Source organism: Trachemys scripta, chromosome 1 (assembly GCF_013100865.1).
Source record: "Trachemys scripta elegans isolate TJP31775 chromosome 1, CAS_Tse_1.0, whole genome shotgun sequence".
Taxonomy (NCBI): Eukaryota; Metazoa; Chordata; order Testudines; family Emydidae; genus Trachemys; species Trachemys scripta.
The window spans coordinates 4,986,715-5,004,476 of record NC_048298.1 but is presented as its reverse complement, the minus strand read 5'-3'; the positions used below and the strand labels follow the sequence as shown (position 1 = coordinate 5,004,476).

Sequence of the window (17,762 nt, the reverse complement as noted above, 5' to 3'; positions counted from 1 at the left end):
GGTGGGTTATAGTTACTGTATAGAATGATAGCAGACAAGAGCAGTTTGTTTGTAATAAGTGTCTGCATTTGCTTGGTTTTAAAAACTGAGATGTCTATCTGCAAAGGGTACGAAGCAAACTTATGTATAATTTTTAAAGCACAAACAAAATAGTCACTTGTTGCTATATAAAATCACATAGCTCTTCAGAACTCTTATCAGGTTTCGGGTTAAAGGTGACCAAAAAGAAGAAAAAATGGGCTTGTGTCCTCTTGCATCTCTGATGTATAAAGAAGGCCTGATACCTGCATACCCCCAAATCTGTTTCTTTTCTCGTTCTGTTTCTGTATTAGAAATTCATGTGTTGTTTACTGAGGAAGTCTCTGGTGACTGGAGAGAGCTTACAATATTGTGACGTAAGAGGCTGTAAGATGAGCAATTAAATGTTTTGGGGACGTTATTTGAAGTTTTGTGAAACACCTGTTTAGCTTTGATGCCAAATGAATGCTTTGAAGAAAGAACATCTTTGTTAAAGATTGGAAATTCACAAATCTCAGCTGGAGTTTTCCAATAAATATCTGACATCCCAAGATGTCCTTCAACAGTACCAAGGGAAAGACCATGCTTTTCATTTCTGACATTTTTAAGCTAAAGAGCAAGCAGGAAAATCTCTTAAGCCTTTCAGGACTTCTTTATACACCATAAAGAAGCAAAAAAGAGTCTAAATTAATATAAAAAATCTTTTTGCAAGATACTGTAAATATTAGGGGAGGGATGTAGTTTTCTCTTAAACCCTGAACATAAAGTTCATAAATGCTCTTAGTTACTGTGTAGTTGCTACATCAAATAGGTACTTTGCCAATTAACAAATTACTTTGTTAGTCACCTGTATAAGCCATGGGCGTTGGCAGCGGGGAGAAGAGAGACAGACCTCCCCAAACCAGTGTTTGTTATAATTTTCCTCTTTATTACCAGTCAGTGAACCAGTTAAAATGGGGTGCAGTTTTGCTCATTTAGACAAAAAATTAACTGAGTATGGTCTTAGAAATTCAAGGAAAAGCAGAAACAAATTTGCTTTGAAAGAATGTAGTTCAACCAAAGTGACTCGAAAGGAACTGAAATGAGCAGGTGTCTGGAATATGATCCACCCTGAAACTAACATCCGTATTTCTTGTAGTGCGTCATGCATTACTTCAAATTTGGCATTAATGGCCACAAGGGGAAAAGCTCATTTCAACCAGGCACTGACTTTTCAACAGGTTACTTAAGGCCAAGGGAACTTTTTTTAATCGCTGACTTAATTCTTTGTAATGCAATTTGTTGTCTTCCATCTCCTACAATCATGCTAGAGAAAAAAATCTAATGGGTTCTTAAAGATTTTTGTTACGAAGTTGCTTCCGTGTGTGGCTGATAAATCAGGGTCTGGGCTTTGGCTAGCACATCCAGGAATTCTGAATCAAGCAGTGAAGCATTTTGTTGCAGCACAAACACATGCAGACCATATCCTATCCTCACACCGAGATGGGCCAGAGACTCCAAGAAGTCTGCTTGACAATAGCAAGGTCCCTATCTGTTTTATATGGAAAGTGCACAGATACGATTTTGTATTACTGCTCATCATTGACGTAAGTTACATCTTACGTAGAGCAGTAATGCATTTCTGAAGCAGAGCTTCCTTGTCTCTCCCATGATGCACCACAAGAAGTCATGAAGAGGGCAGGTTGTGATGCGTCTTGGGAGATTGTGTAACCAGGGAGCCTGGATCATAGGGAAGAATGGGAGCATGAGGCACCTGAACTGCAACTCCCATGAGGCAACATAGGTGGATGCAATTTAATGCCTCACTGCCCTGAAATGCAAGGTTTTGATTTCGTTCAACAAACTGAACTATTTTATTCAGATTATCTCTACTTGAAACAAAGTATTTGTTCAACTTTCCTGACAAACTTTCATTTTTCAGCCAAAAATTTTGACTTTGTCGAAATCCCAAAACTTTCTATGAAGAAATATTAGTCAAAATGACTTTTTTTGGGTAGGGTTTTCCACTGGGGGAAATTCCCATTGTTCCCTGACTTCTGGTCATAGCTCAACTGTTAGTTGTTTATGTAGTGCTGTGGATTAGTTGTGTAGATCATCCTTGCCCCCAAAGAGTTTACAATCCAAGAACAAATGTACGCTAAATTGTATTAATCTCAGCTCTTGTTCAGCTGTCATCATAGTTGAGGTGGTTAGGCTTGATCACAATTCCTAAATGGTTGTGTAGGTTACTTAGTGCAGAGAACACATTAATGGACTCCAGTAGAATTTGAAAAACTTGCTGGCAGAAAGAGGTCACATTTTAGAAATGTGTGTCTTAAGCAGTCTAAAAATTGTTTCCAGTCTGTTCCTTAGAGAGATGCTTTTGTTCTGAAACAGAAAAACCACACACACACACCTGTCTGACCAAAAAACTGAACTGGTGACCCTTTTTGCAAACGTTGACTAGATTTAGCAAAACTATAGCTCTGGTATGTCCCATAATAGTTCAAATGTTTTTGCCTACTCCCAGAGCCAGCACCCCATACTCTCTCCTGCCACGCCAACACTCTGCCCCAGCCCGGAGCCCCCTCCTGCACCCCAACTCCCTCCTAGAGCTTGTACCCCAACCTCCTGCCCCAGGCTCAGCCCAGAGCCCCCTCCCACACTGTAAACCTCTTGGCCCCAGCCCAGAGCCTGCACCTGAATCCCTACCCCAGCCAGTGAAAGTGAGCGAGGGTGTGGGAGAGCGAGCAACAGAGAGGGGGGAATGGAGTGAGTGAGGTGGGGCCTCGGGGAAGAAGCAGGGTAGATCCTGGATTGCCCTTAAATTCAAAAAGTGATCTTGGGCGTAAAAAGGTTGGAGACCACTGCTGTAACACAAATGGGTCAAATGAAAATCAGTTATGACTCCCAAACCAGCTCCTCAAAGAATGCCAGATGGGAGAGAGTTTGAGAATTGAAGAGATCCTTCCTTGAGAAGACCCTGGCCACACCAACAGGGTCATGTTTGATACCTGTTCACTTCCATAGTGTAATCATACTTACCTGTTTGGCTGATAACCCTATGACAGGGATTCTGGTTGCTCTGTGCTTCACTCTTGGGATGATATTTCCCATTTTAAGGTTGTCATTCAAAAGATGCATATGGAAGGATTATTCTATAGTTCAGAATGAGCCGTAGTCTCAATAAAACCATCCTTGCCTGATTTCCAAACTAATTAGGCTGAAGTCTGGCGTAGAAGTGCTCAACGCAGGGACCTTGTCCAATGGAAAGAGGAACAATTTATGATTAAACTTCACCCTTTACTCCCGATCTCGGTGATCCTCCTTTCCTGGCTTGGCAATAGAATATAGGAATGTTTGCTAGATCTCTGTTGCTCTGCTCATATATTATTTAATGGACATGCCCAGTTCTGTTCAGTTGTCCCCAAACCCTCCACCCCAGACTTTAACCTTCCATGAAACGGATACTGTATGGAAGGAAATGTACATATGGAAATGATTCTCCCTTGAAACTGAAACACAATTCTTTATATAAATAATGTCACTTCTTCTCCTTTCATATATCTACTTTAACAAGGCATCGGCTGAGTTGTCATCATTGGCAATTGTTGTGCTTTTTAAAAAAATCTGTCCTTGTTCAAACAGGAATTTTGGAGAAGTTCTATGGCCTGTGGTATACAGGAGGTCAGACTTCACTAGATGATCACAGTGGTCCCTTGTGGCCTTGGAATCTATGAATATAAGTGGTGTGTGAATCTTTTTAGAGTGAACTATTGATTAAGGTTTCTAACAGGAGAATGGGTAGATGCTTAAACAAAAAAACTAATTTAGGTTACTATGTATTAGAGCTGCAGTATCCACTGACTGGCATTTGACTTTCCCTGCTCCAAGAGATCATGGTACAATCCACAGAGTTGAAGAAAATAAATAACTAGATAGCAGTGATCAACCTTGCTATAATAGTTATCTTGCTTTTAGGATGAAGCCATCCTTAAACATGGAGTCAGAAGGAACTTTCATTCTGTCATGTTGGCAGGAGCTATGTGTGGGAGGAATTGGGGTCTTTTCCTTTTAGCGTTGAGCAGGGATCAAATGGGCATATTGTACACACTTCTGTCATTGTAGTGGGAGGTGGCCGCTGATGGACTGCAGTCCTTACTGTCTTTTATTTGTTTCTACCTTAAGTTACTATGCGTTCCGGATTTAAGTTTAAATCCTATTTACTAGTACATCTGCCAAAATAAAGTTGGAAGTCTACTAGTAAACCAACCCCCTCCTCCCGCCGCCCCCCCCCCCCCCAAAAAAAAACCCTCATTGTTGTTGGTACATCAAGTCACCTTAGCCATGTTCTGGTAGATCCTTCCACCGCCTCTATGGATTGGTACAGAACAGATGACTAAGTGGGTAGGTCAGGAGTTGTGCTAGTTAGGGCTCAGAGTACTTGGCAAGTGTCAGAAAGTTCTTTGATTTGGTTTCAAGAAACAAAATGCTGAAAACTGGAGGCCGTGAGTCATTAGATGCAGGGAAAAACCTGTCAATCTTAATTTTTTAGCCTAGATCTTGGGGAATTTGTCTAGAATGGAAATTTAAAGATGACTTGCAAAGGAAACAATGTGTTGTCCCTTGCTGCTATGTGAAATGACAACAAGCATAAGGGAAAAAAACTTTACAGTTAGAAGCTCAAATTCTGACTCTCCTGTTCTTTTTGTTTTGTTTTTGGGGTTGTTTTTCCTGGCACACTAGTAGGATTTTAACATCACAAGCATAAAGGAAGTGAAACATGATTGATTAAAGGGAAAATATTTTAGTAAGAGAGGGTAAGACTTAATATTCTTGATATTTAGGGTTTAAAAACAACCTTTTTTTAGACGAAACCTTTCGGCATGTATCCCTCAGAGCACAAGTCAATTGGTTTTTCTTTGTAGGTCACTTCAAAAAAAGTGAATTTTTTTTAAAGTGAGAATAGTAATCATGTTGCAAAATTTTGTGTGCATACTCCTAATGGCATCAAGAGAGATGTGAATTCCTGTTTTACTGAGCGGAGTACTGGTTCCTGCACCAGAAACAGTGAGTGTGACTGGCTTTTCATGAGGTACCTGGCCTTTCACAGTGTTCATCACTTGTAATGCTTTTTGCAAACGAAAAGTACCATATAAACACTAATCATATCTGAAAATATCCTCCATTGTTAAATATGCAGATAGTGAGATGCAATGTTGACCTATCCCTTAAATAGCTGAGGTGTCCTACTGATCTCTTTAAAAAGTAAGCGGCGTGATATGTTCATTGTTGTCCTCCAAAATGTAAACCTGTCATCCATCCAGCTGTCTTCCACTGGAACAACAGCAGTTGCACAAAGGTTCTTCAAAATATATACAGGAACTCCTCACTTAACGTCCTCCTGATTAACATCATTTCGAAGTTGTCACTGCTCCATTAGGGAACATACTCGTTTAAAGTTGTGCAATGCTCCCTTATAACGTCGTCGTTTGGCTGATTTTACAAGGGAGCATTGCACAAATTCCTCTTCTCCGCCTCCTCCCCCTCCCTCCCAGCGCTTCCCCCGCCGCCAAACAGGGCGCTTTCCCCTTCAAAGCCGGCTGGAGAGAAGTGGCGCTTTGAAGGGGAAAGCGCGCTTCCCTCCGGCTGCTGGTTGCATGGCTGCCCCTGCTCCTCCTGAGTCCTCCGGCCCGTGCTTGCAGGGCCGCATTCTGAAATGGGCTTTAAAGCTGCTGGCCAGAGCCCTGGGGCCCCCTTAGCCCGGGGCCCTGCAGCCCCTAAAGCTCCTGCATTCCGGGTGGCACTGCCTGCCGGGAGGGGGAGGCAGCTCCCAGAATCACGACCATGGGAGCAGTGCCGCGCTGCGTAGAGCCACCTGCACACCCCCTGCACTAAACAGGAGCTGCCCTAGTTAAGTGCTCTGCACCTCCTGCCTGCCCCAGCCCTGAGCCGCTTCCTGCACCCCCACCCTGAGCGCCCTCCACCACCCTGAGCACCCTCCCCCACCTTAAGCTCCCTCCCAGAGCCCGCACCCCCACCCTGAGTGCCCTCCCACACCCTAACTCCCTCCCAGACCCTGCACCCCCAGTCCTGAGCCCCAGAGGTAAGCCGGGGCACCTCCCCACATTTACATTAAATCTTATGGGAAAATTGGATTTGTTTAACATCGTTTTACTTAAAGTTGCATTTTTCAGGAACATAACTACAATGTTAAGTGAGGAGTTACTGTATAAGAAATAGTGGGGGGGGGGGGGCGGGGCGGTGATCATTAAAGTTCCAACAATAATGAGGTGGACTGCCAGGAAGAGACTGGAACCCCAAAACTGAATTCAGACTTCTGCCAATTTTGAGATGTTTCAGCATTCTGAATGTATTCCCTCTTCAGGGCAGGAACTGTCTTGGACTGTTTGTACAACACACTATCCTGTCTGTCTGTCTCTGTCTCTGACTCTCTCTCTGTAATTAAAAAAACAAAAAAAAACAGTCAGTTGGCCCTGGCACTTATGGCATGCTCTGACTCACTGTACAGGAGTTTGTAACCAGTTGCAACAAAAATCCCCTCCCTGTTTCCCTCTTTAGCAATTTCTTCACAGCTGATATTTCTAAATGAGGTTTGTCTTCCAGATTGTCAATTAAAATTTGTCAGCTCTTCAAATTGTTAAAATTCTCAAGTATCTCAGACAAGGATAATTATCTTCAGGACTTAGTTCAAGACTGAAAAAAGTGGAGAGGAGACTAAAACTTTTGAGTCTCTTATCCATTACTAACAGAAACCTGAACTGCATCTAGGCTTTCGGTACTTTCTGCTGACTTTTTACTAACTGAATATGACATAAAGTCAAATTCTTATCTTTAGATAAGACACTGAAACCAGCAAGGGCAAAAAGATCTCAGAGGCTAATGGAAACAAAATGAAAACAGTTCAAGAGACCTGGGTTTATTTTTAAGCCTTGTAGGATGTCTGATGTGTTACAAGTTAGATACTTAGTGAAATAGGAGCCTCATGACGCTTCCTTTGCAGATCCTCATTGTAGGAGTTGTGTGCTCTGCTATGTAAAGCCAAGAAAGCATTTCAAAGTAGTATAATCCTTAGTCAATATTCTGGAACAAAGAAATGTAAAAAGCCTCTGTCCTCTAATCATTTTGTATTTCTCTTTCTGGTGCTCCGAGTCCTCTCCCTTGGTCTGACTATTGTTAGAATTTGGCAAGCTTTAGCTATATAGAGACTAAATCAGTGTTGGTTCTTTGTAGTTCTAGGAGAGCATGTCTGTTAAGATGGATATGGAGCCGGAAATTAGGTCTAAGAGTTGGTGGTTTTGCCCCATAAACTGTCCACTTTCAGACAAGAGTCCTCCGTGGTCAATGGTGTGGAGAATATGAATAAGGAAGTGTTGTTTATCCTTCACATAACACAACCACCAGGGGTCACCCAATGAAATTAATAGGCAGCAGGTTTAAAACAAACAAAAGGAAGTACTTCTTCACACAGTGCAGTCAGCCTGTGGAACTCATTGCCAGGGGATGTTGTAAAAGTCAAAACTAATGAGGCTCAAAAAGAATGAGACACGTTCATGGGGGATAGGTCCATCAATGGCTATTAGCCAAGATGATCAGGGACACAGCCCCATGTTGTCGGTATCCATAGACTCTGACTGTCAGAAGCTGGGAGTGGACGACGGGTTAGATCACTCAGTAATTGCCTGTTCTGTTTGTTCCCTCTGAAGCACCCGGGATTGGCCACTGTGAGAGAAGGCAGGATACTGGGCTATAGAGACCAGTGGTCTGACACAGCATGACTATTTTTATGTTCTTATGTGCTTGAAAAATTGGGGTGAGAGGCACTCAACAAGACTGCTTTCTGTGCAGATTTTATACCCAGTGTCTGATGAAAATGTAGTTGGACTCAAGGTCTGTTTACAGAGTAAGCCTTGAGTACTCCTGGACACATGCAGCTCTCCTGAAAGAGTTGTCACAGATTTTATTCAAAGTATATGGCATCACAAGACTCTTAGAAATCCTTGAATTAATATTTTAGATCCTTCGCTGACAGAGATGTCTTGAGATGGATCCAAAGTCATAAGATCCTATTTCTGTAGGTTGAGCTGGTCAGTCTTCGGGAGGCTCAAAACATTCCTTCAGTGCCTGTGAAAATGAGGCAACATAGGCAGGCATGCTGACGATCCAGCAGCAGGAACTACTCCCCATCAGGCTAGCTCTTGAACCAGCGGGTTGGTTCTGATTGTGCCGTGACACAGGTAGACTCCTTGGGATCCTACAGGTCCCAAAAGTGGCAGGATGTTCTTGAATCCGAGGCAGCCATTCACTTGTTGGAGCCTTTGGAACTGTCTTCTCATTTAAGATTTGGTTTTAAGGCCATGGAAAGATGTCTGGAAGCAAATAATTAGGTCAGTCTGAATTCTTCACTCATCAGATCTTGTATTTTAGCTATGGTTGAATTTTCTCTGGAACGATCACCCCTTAGGGACACAGTCCTGTCTGGTACAGTACCTTCTGGTCCTTCTCAACATGATTTATGTTTTGTTCTTTATCTGAAGAGATTTCTCCCTAGTGATTCTACTACACCTGAGGCGATTTTGGCTTATGGCTCCACTTTGACAGCGTAGTAAGATTTCTTTTGAAGCAAGAGGCCCTAGTGAGGTCTAGCCAGATTGTTAGGGACCACTTCCTGTCTCTTGTAGTCCTCTCCAGGATCACGTCTACAAAGGGATGATTTTTTAGACTCTTTAGGGATGGGAAGAAACAAGCATCCCAGGGGGAGGGATAGCTCAGTGGTTTGAGCATTGGCCTGCTAAACACAGGGTTGTGAGTTCAATCCTTGAGGTGGCCACTTAGGGATCTGGGGTAAAATCAGTACTTGGTCCTGCTAGTGAAGGCAGGGGGCTGGACTTGATGACCTTTCAAGGTCCCTTCCAGTTCTAGGAGATAGGATATCTCCATTAATTTTTAGTTTATTTAATTTATTTATTTCTTTAATTTAAGCAGGACAGTTATTGGAGGTCCTCAGTCTTCCAATGGTGATTCTTCTTGACCCCTCTTTCCCTAGGTGATGACAGGGCTTGTCAAGATCTGATAGGCAAAATGGTTGAAATCTTTGGCATCTATGTAGCTTACGTTTAAAACGAAATTGAAAACCCATACAATTAGAGTTGAGGGAAAGGCAGAAGGTTATATACTTCAAGTGAGTGACAGACTCCTGGAGCCATGCTGAAATGTGGAGTCACTTTGTGTCTGTCCCATGTGTGTCCTGAAAGCCTGATTCCTACAAAATTTCTTGCCTTATGTGTGATAAAATGTATAAGGGTCTTCATTAATGTACTAAAACTTCCAGTCTTAATGCTAAAAATTCCTCTTACTACTTTCCACTAGATTTCAAATGTTCATTTAGTCACATTTGTTGCAGTTTTTTATACTAAGATAAACGGTATGAAATTATGCATAAAAACAAAGAGCATAACAGGTCTCTTGCCTGAATTCTGTTCAGCTGTCTTTGTTTTTTGAGAGGGGAGTTTTATCTGACACTTGGCAAGCAGGTACAGTAATTAGACATTGCACCATACAACTCATTTTGCTTACTAATAGCTTGTGAGCATCACAACTATTGCATACCTGTGCTCAAACCGGCTTAAATTTATGGTCAGTGTGGACTTGCAAAGTGTACAAGTTTGTGTACAACAGATGCTTCAAAAGTTTGGTTCCTAAAGTCAGACTCACAGGACTTTCTTACTAAGTGATGTTTGATTAGTCTTAACTAGACCCTCTTGTATTAAATGGACTCTGAAAGCTGAATAAGTGTTAATATGCTCTTTTAATATGAATGTTTTACTCTTATGCTTCACCCTGACAGATTCATGTAAAGGCCCAAACTTCCACACCTGTAGTTCATGTTTATGGGGTGGGAGCCCTTCTTGCCCTGGGAAACTTAACCTCAGTGTGTCAGGGCTGAATAGTAGCAACTCTTTTTTTCTGGAAGGTGGTGGTGGAATCTCTCTCCCTGTATACACATAGACCCAAAATAAAAAGAAGCTGACAGTTGTCCCTTAATATGAATTCCTGTTAGCTTGCTGTCCGAACTTTGCATGCCAACCTTTCTGAGCCGGTGAGACAGCAATATTAGCTACCCAAAGTGAGTCTTCCTGCTACCTTTATCACAGGAGCCATTACAGGACTTGCCCTGTGTTGTTTACCACTCTGACTTGTCAGGTGCCATCTGAAAACAATGTTTCTCTCCTGCCCTAACAATCCTTTTAAGAATTTGACTTAACACTTCCGGTTACAAGATCAACTCTTAATGGAATATTTTTGATGCTGAGGGTGACTGTTCCGAAGTAAATAGACCAGGAGTCTCAAACTCAATTTACCTTAGGGTCAGTGCCAGTCCTCAAATCCTCCCAGTGGGCCAATAATGTCACTCATGCCACCCAGAACCTGCCCCCCAAAACTCCTCCCCCCCAAACTCCACCCCCCACCTGCCTAAGGCTCTGGGAGGGAGTTTGGGTGGGGAAGGAGGTTAGGGGATTGGGGTGCAGGGAGTTTGGGTGGGGGAGGGGGTCTGGGGTGCAGGGTCTGGGATGGAGTTTGGGTGCTAGGTGCCAGCTGGAACAGGGGGTGGGAGTGCAGGAGGAGGGGGTGGGGTTGCAGGCTCTGGGAAGGGGAGGGGTGCAGGCTCTGGGAGGGAGTTTGGGGGTGGGAGCGGGTGTGTGGGAAGGGGGAGGAGGTGCAGTCTCTGGGAGGGAATTTGAGGGCTGAGGGTGTGTGGGGAGGGGGTGCAGGCTCTGGGAGGGGTCGGGGGTGTGGCGCTTACCTGGGGCTCCAAGGCGGGACGGGCTCGGGGTCCTTCGCGCACTGCTGCCCCCAGACACTGGCCCCGCAGCTTCCATTGGCTGCAGGGGCGCGAAGGGTGGGGGCAGTGGGCAGAGGCTCAGCCTTGCCCTGGGGCCACAGGGAGGGGCTGGCAGCCACGTGGAGCAAGCGCACAGGAAGCCGCTCAGCTCTGCTGCACTGCCGGTGGTGGGTGGGGCCCTGGACCATTTTAAATCGCCCGGGGGACACGTGGGGGGGGGGAGCCCCCGGGGGCGGCAGGCGGGGCCAAGGGAGAGACCCAGCCCCAAAATTGCTGGAGCTCCGCGGGCCACATTGGGGAGGTTCTTAGGCCGCAGACGTCCCGCAGGCCGGGGTTTTGAGACCCTTGAAATAGACTTAACAGAGTGTGGTCTGGTGGATAGAGCAGTGAGCTGGGAGCTTGGGAAGTCCCTAATTCTAGTTCTAACTCTCTCTCACTCAGTAGCTGTTGGTAAGTTTTCTAACTTGATTTGAACCAATCCATAAAATGGGTTTACTTATGTCACCGGGATGAATGGAGGATTGTTTGCACAGTGCCTTGAGATGGAAAGGTGCCAGCATAAATATTTATATTTTAACATACTGTTGAGTAGAAAAGCTTTCTGTGTATTGGGGGTGCTGGGAGCTCTTGGAGGACAACCTGAAGCATCTTGCTTGTAAAAATGGAAATTCTCTCCATGTCGTGCATTCCTTTTAGTCTAAAGGAATGTTTTGACCCTTATAGTGCTCAGCTCCTCTCATCAGAAGCTTTCAAAGTGCTTTGCAATGAAGGTTCTCCATTTGTAAAATAGGGGCAATACTTAAGTTACATAAGTAACCTAAGTTCATATGGGAGTAGAAGCTGGATTCCCTGACGGTTAATGCTCCTGATGCCTCCCTCAGAACTCATGTATTAAAATTATTGATTAAAAGCAATTGCTGTTGGGTCATATTCACAATCGATTAACACTGTTTTATATTGGAATACTTTAGCAGACTAGGAGACTGAAACATCACTGTTAATTGTTTTAACTTGTTACTGAATCCAAAGCTTTTTGCCTTTCAGTGCTGTATTCCCTTCTCCACAAAGCACTGGCTGCTTTGATTTTTTGTAAGGTAATATAACTTAATGCTTAAAAATAGTTCTTTTAGTGTTGTACCAGCACATCATAATCGGCCCCTCTGCCATCTCTCTAGAGACCTTGTTTTTTTGGCATTGCAAATCAAATTAACTTTAGATTGCCATAATTTGCATTCTTTCAGTGGGAGGCCATCTGACAGCACTAGGCAGCCAAGTAGAATTGAATGCACCAGGACTTGCCATTGTCATAGAAGAGACATGCGGGAAAACTCTGCTTAAAAGTATAAACAGTTAATACCAACTTAGAAACTAAAATGTGATTGGCAAGAAAAGTTGCACTCTTCCTGTTTAGTGGATGTTGCCCTAATGCATTTGAGCGGGGAAGAGGGTTGTCTTTAAACCATGGCCTTGCCCCATCGAAGATGGTCATCCTATGGTTCAGACTTCAGTGTGGGCAAGTGCAATCAAGGTTTCATCCTTTCATATCTGAGCTACCATTGTTTCTAAATTGTAATTCCCCTGCTCAGCTGCACACCAGTCACTAAGGTGGTGCTGACAAAGAGTTCAGTTTTTAATGAAAGCATAGATTCTGCAGAAACAGATAGCAATGGTCCCTCTCCTTCCCAACTCATCAGAGAGAGCTTCCTGGAGTTTTCAAGTTCTGAACACTGTTACCACTCCAATGTTAAAGAGTAAAGTATGGGAAGTTTACTTTGTTCTACTTAACAGGGGGTAGGGGTGGAGGCAGGGAACTCCCTTTAACACTTATGGAACTAACGTCCATTAATAATTGGATTGTTCAAATATATTTCAAGGCTATTAAATTTAATGTCTGTAAAGATCAGTGGTTCTCAACCTAGTTACCATCGTAGGCCACATCCCATACTATCTGTGTGGCCCTGAGGATGTCACATGGGCCGCAACTGTGTGCTGATTGGGCTGCAAGCAGCCCATGGGCTGCAAGTTGAGAACCACTGGTAAAGATATTCTGAATATTAAGTTTTAGACTGTTCAGTGTGCCAAGTTTCCAGTAAGGGTTATGACTATTTGGGTTAATATGTTGTCATCTAGATTTCATATTTTCCTTTACTTAATACATCAGTATTGAGAGCAAACATGAAGTCACAATCCTAGGAGGACTCAATGAATTTGTAGTGAAGTTTTATGGACCACAAGGAAGTAAGTACATGTCCTGTGCCATTATGATGTCTGGAAACTGGAAGTTGGAGCAAGAGGTCAAGGGATGTCATTGCACTTAGGTTGCATCTTGACCACAACCTGTCCGATTTCTCCCAGCTGACAATAGGGGAAGATGGGGATGAGCGCTGAATTTCAAACCTAATATTGGGTGAACATCATCCTCTCTCTTAGCGGAATGGCAGGTTGGTAGTTTTGACTGCTGTGCAAAGCCACAGCATTATCTTAAAATAGAGCTTAAATTTCAAAGGTCCTGAGTGACACCACTCCTGGGGTTTGGCACCTTGGAAAATCTGGCTTGTCGGTCGAATTTTATAAAGTGCTTGTAAACAAGATTGAAGGCAAAGATAGATTTTTCCAAAAGAATTAGCTCTCTTGCTGGGTCTGTAATGTGTCTTAAATTAGTAATGTCTCTCAGGGTAAGTAGATTATTCTAACATTTTTGTGGTCTGAATAAGACTCTTGGCCCTTTGTGCTGAAAACTAATTTAGTATCAGTTAAAATCAGAGCTTCAATAGAGACCAATGCCCTTCACACCTTGGGGGAATGGCCATTACTATAGGTTTTTCTATCTGTGCTCTGTGTCAAAGAAAGGAGGTTTGACATGAGGGCTTACTCTAAATGGTAATTATTTTTCCAGGTCTTTTTTTTTTTTTTTTTTTTTTTTTACTTAATGCCATTGTGCTTTTATTCTAGGCAGAGTTCTGCAGTATGTCTAACACCTGCATTTTTCTCTGATTGCAGCACCATATGAAGGTGGAGTGTGGAAAGTTAGAGTGGACCTTCCTGATAAATACCCTTTCAAATCCCCATCTATAGGTAACCAAGCATTGCTTCCAATCTAAATCTGTCTTGTTGCTCATGTAGTAGAGACGCTAACTACTATTTTATAGCATTTACCAACAATTACTGTAATTACTTTTTCATTGATTTTTATGTAGCGACTTTACTGAAGTCAGAGGCCTTCTGCAGGTTTCTGATAACCTTAACGTTAAAGCATAATATTAACATTAAAGTATAGAAGGATGGTCTTGTACATAAATTACTGGACTGGGATTTAGAAAGTCTGGATTCAGTCCCTGACTGAGCTACAGACTTTCCTGTGATATTGGGCAAGTTACCGTCTCAGTTCTGTAAAAATGGGGATACTTTCCTATCTCCCAGGACTGTAAAGATAAATTCATTAATGTTTGAGAAGCTCAGATGCTTACAGTGAATGCAGTGGGGTGCACTCACAGGTATCTAGATAGCATTATTCATTAACGTGCCGTACGTTCTGTGTGCATTTTATGATGTAATGTGCATTCTTGGATTGATCTCAGATTCAGAAGTAGGCTATCGGTGACCTTCTTTCCAGCAGCATGATTTGGAGGCCTGAAATACAGAAGCTGAAACCCGATTTTACTAATCTTCTCGGTTTTACTAATAACAATGTTCTTGTAGCATGTGAAACAATGTAGGTCTCTGTTGCTGCTATGGTCAGAATAGCAGCAACACTATAAAATTGGGTCGTGCCCATTTGGCTGAACTAGTAATTATCCTTGTTCACATTGAACAAATCAATATCTTGGTAAGCCAGAGTTCTTATTTTAGGGCATGTCCATTGTGTCTTTCAGTCTTGAATAGCGGTGATCTAATTTCAGTATTTTTAAACTTCTCCAATAGTTTGAAAATGATGAATAAAAAATAGCTAGTATTGTTTGAAAAATTGAATCAAATACAGCTACATGATGAGGTTTCAACATCCCTTTCTTGGGTTATGAAATAGGTGCTGCTAACTCATGGAGTGATATGATAGTTGCCCGTTGAAAGGGCAAACTTGTAGTTCAATCCACTGAAGTATTTTGCGGAATCTTCCATCTAAAGAACTGAGAACAGCTTGAGGAAAATTGATGTGGAAACTTGACAAAGTGGGTTGGAGTAGGTGGGTCCCTTCCAATCCTAACATCCTGATATGAAGACAGTGGGTATTTGCTGATTACTTAATACTCTTACGTGGAGACTGTTTTTTATTTAAAACCTTTGCCTCTTGCGTGCAAACTAATCTTTCTGGTCCTTCATATTAGCTATGCCCATTGTGTATAGACAGGGTCATTATTCCCCATCTTGTATCTCTCTTACTTTTATATAAAAATTCTTGTATGCATGTCTAATCTGAATAACCACGTGATCTTATGCTATCACCATTTGGCCTTCCTCTCACTGCCCCTCATCACCCAACTCCCCTGGGACTGTCCCCTCAGCATCCAGATCCCCTCCAACACTGGGCCTGTACACCTGCTTTCCCTGCAGGGACAGGATGCCCTGTCCAGGACAGGATGGCTCTCCCAGGGACAGCCCCCTCCAGCATCTAGTCCCCCACCCAAGGACTGCTCCCCATCATCTCTCAGCCCCCCCAAGGACTGCCCCCTGGCACTCAACCCCCCCATCCAGGGATTGTGCCCCTGTGCCTAGCCCTCCATCCAGGGACTGCCTCCAGTCCCCCCACCTAGTCTGTCCCCCATGCACCACCCTCCCCATGCCCACTGGTCTCTTACCTCAATTGCAGCTAGCTCAGTTGCCCTGCCTGCCACTGCAGTTCTAGTGCTGGGGAGTCTGCTCAAGCCAGGGTCACTCGACCTGCGGGATCGGGGGTGCTGAGCGTCCTAGCCTCCTGCCGGGTGGGGGGAGGGGACCTGTGCTGCCCCTTTTTTGCAACCAGCTCTGTGCCTAGCTTCGTGCCCAGGGCAGGTATCCCTCCCACCCTGCCCTAGTTATGGCCCTGAGGATGTCATGTGGGCCGCAGGTGTGTGCTGATTGGGCTGCAGGTTGAGAACCACTGCTCTACATGGTCTAGGTGCCACTAGATGGGGGACAAGCAGGCGTAGGTTATATGTCCACCCTGGAGTCGTCATATCTTTTCAATTGTAAACTCTTCAGGTTGGGGCCTGTCTCTCTGAGAAGTGCAAAACACCCAACAGGGTGCTATAAAATCATTCTCCCATCAAATCATTCTCCCCCCTCCCCCCTAACCCCCCCATAAATGATTGTATCTGTTTGCAGACTATAAGTATAGTGCATTGCCATGCCAGCAATTTTAGATGAGTGAGAGGCTGCCCTCGACAAATTGCAGTAAGCACACAACCTCTGCCTATCTTATTTAATTTAACACATTGATAAAAAGTTTAATTCCAAAGTGTAATTCTACTCTGAAAACTCACTCAACGGATCTGCTCCTTGTGTGTATTGGAGTCACGCTGCTGACTTAGCTGCAAAAATAAATTTTGCTCCCATAAGCCCTGCAGAGCCTACACAGCTAAAAGTAAGCCAGATTCTATTCCTTGTACATCAGGTGTTTGTTAGGTTCCAGTCAATTACATGGAAGATAGTGACATTGCACTGGTGGTGTTGAGGACATCATTTCTCCTGGAGAACCTTTAGTACTGGTTGTGCTCTGACAGGTAGAAAACAACCTGGGATCAGAGATAGAAGTAGACTGAATTAGCAGAGCTGACAGTTAGAGAGAACATCTTTTTTGCTTGCAAATTGAGCATGTTTGATTGCAAGTTCATTGTTCGTTGTCTTGATGAGTGTCAGTACCCCCATTCTTACCTCACCAGATCCCCTCTTGCACTCATACTCTGCCTCACAAATACCCACTTATGGCTGTCAAAGCACTTCCTCCCCCATTGAAGTGTCTGCTGCTCTGGGGTCCATCCTCTCCTCTTCTTGAGAGAAGGCTGCTAGCAGCCCAGGTTACCGGCTGGGTGGAGTGACATTGAGCAGAGTCTCCAGGCTGAATAAATCATAGAATTGTCGGGCTGAAAGGGACCTTGATAGGTCAACAAGTGTCAGTTCCCTTACACCGAGGCAGGACTAAGTATTGTCTAGACCGTCCCTGATAGGTGTCTGATCTGCTCTTAAAAAAACCTCCAATGTTGAAGATTCAACAGCCTCCCTACGTAATTGATGAATGCTAAGCTAGCTCTGAGACTAAACCAAACAGACCTGACACAGTGAGCTGAATTCCTATCAGCTGCTCAGCACAAGAACTTCTGGGAGGAGGGAGCTTCAGCTGGGAGTGGAATTGGGCAATCCCTGCCAGGGGGAGAGTACAGAAGACACTAGTATCCAGAGGAGGCAATAAGGCAGCTGCAACAGGGAGGAGGTTTGTATTTTCATTGGGTTACATTTCTGCCACCCTTTACTCCTGCACCTCAGTCTGGCTTATAGGCTAGAGCCAGAGCTGAGTGAACTTTTGGGCCTTCTCTCCAGGGACAGCAAGATTTCAATATAATGTTCTTGTGGAGAGAGGGAGAAAGTACCTCACGCCATTCTCTAGTAACGAATCTGACTGATGCAGGGAGTGATGGAAGCTTTGGAGGAGCTGTGTCCAGTCATCCTCAACTAGAAGCTGTGCCAGGTTTGAAGGAGGCTTGTGAGTAAGAGTCAGAGGAAACACAGCAGTAACCTACATCTGGGTTGTGTGCTGTTCAGCCAATGGTACTCTCTTCAGTTCCCATGGGGCAAGAGGTAGAAGACACTATTTGCCCTACCCCAAGCCTGGGATCACTGGAATTTGGGGAAATTAATGAATATGGTTTAACTGGCAAGATTCTTCTCTGGTTTGGTCTAACTAGTTTACTGATCTGTAACCAAAGGAGAA

At 43.8% G+C, this 17,762-nt stretch overlaps 1 protein-coding gene across 2 annotated transcripts in view; it reads left to right on the top strand.

The window, feature by feature from the left end:
• The window catches only part of UBE2H (ubiquitin conjugating enzyme E2 H), a 68,125-nt gene that overhangs the window by 21,213 nt on the left and 29,150 nt on the right, over positions 1-17,762 (top strand). For both annotated transcript variants that reach the window (XR_004644886.1, XM_034763868.1), the window contains exons 2-3: positions 13,023-13,099; positions 13,862-13,936. Coding sequence is in view for 1 of the 2 variants with exons in the window: in XM_034763868.1 (XP_034619759.1) it covers positions 13,023-13,099; positions 13,862-13,936 (152 nt within the window). In the remaining variant the exon portion in view is untranslated. The remainder of the gene's footprint in view (positions 1-13,022; positions 13,100-13,861; positions 13,937-17,762) is intronic.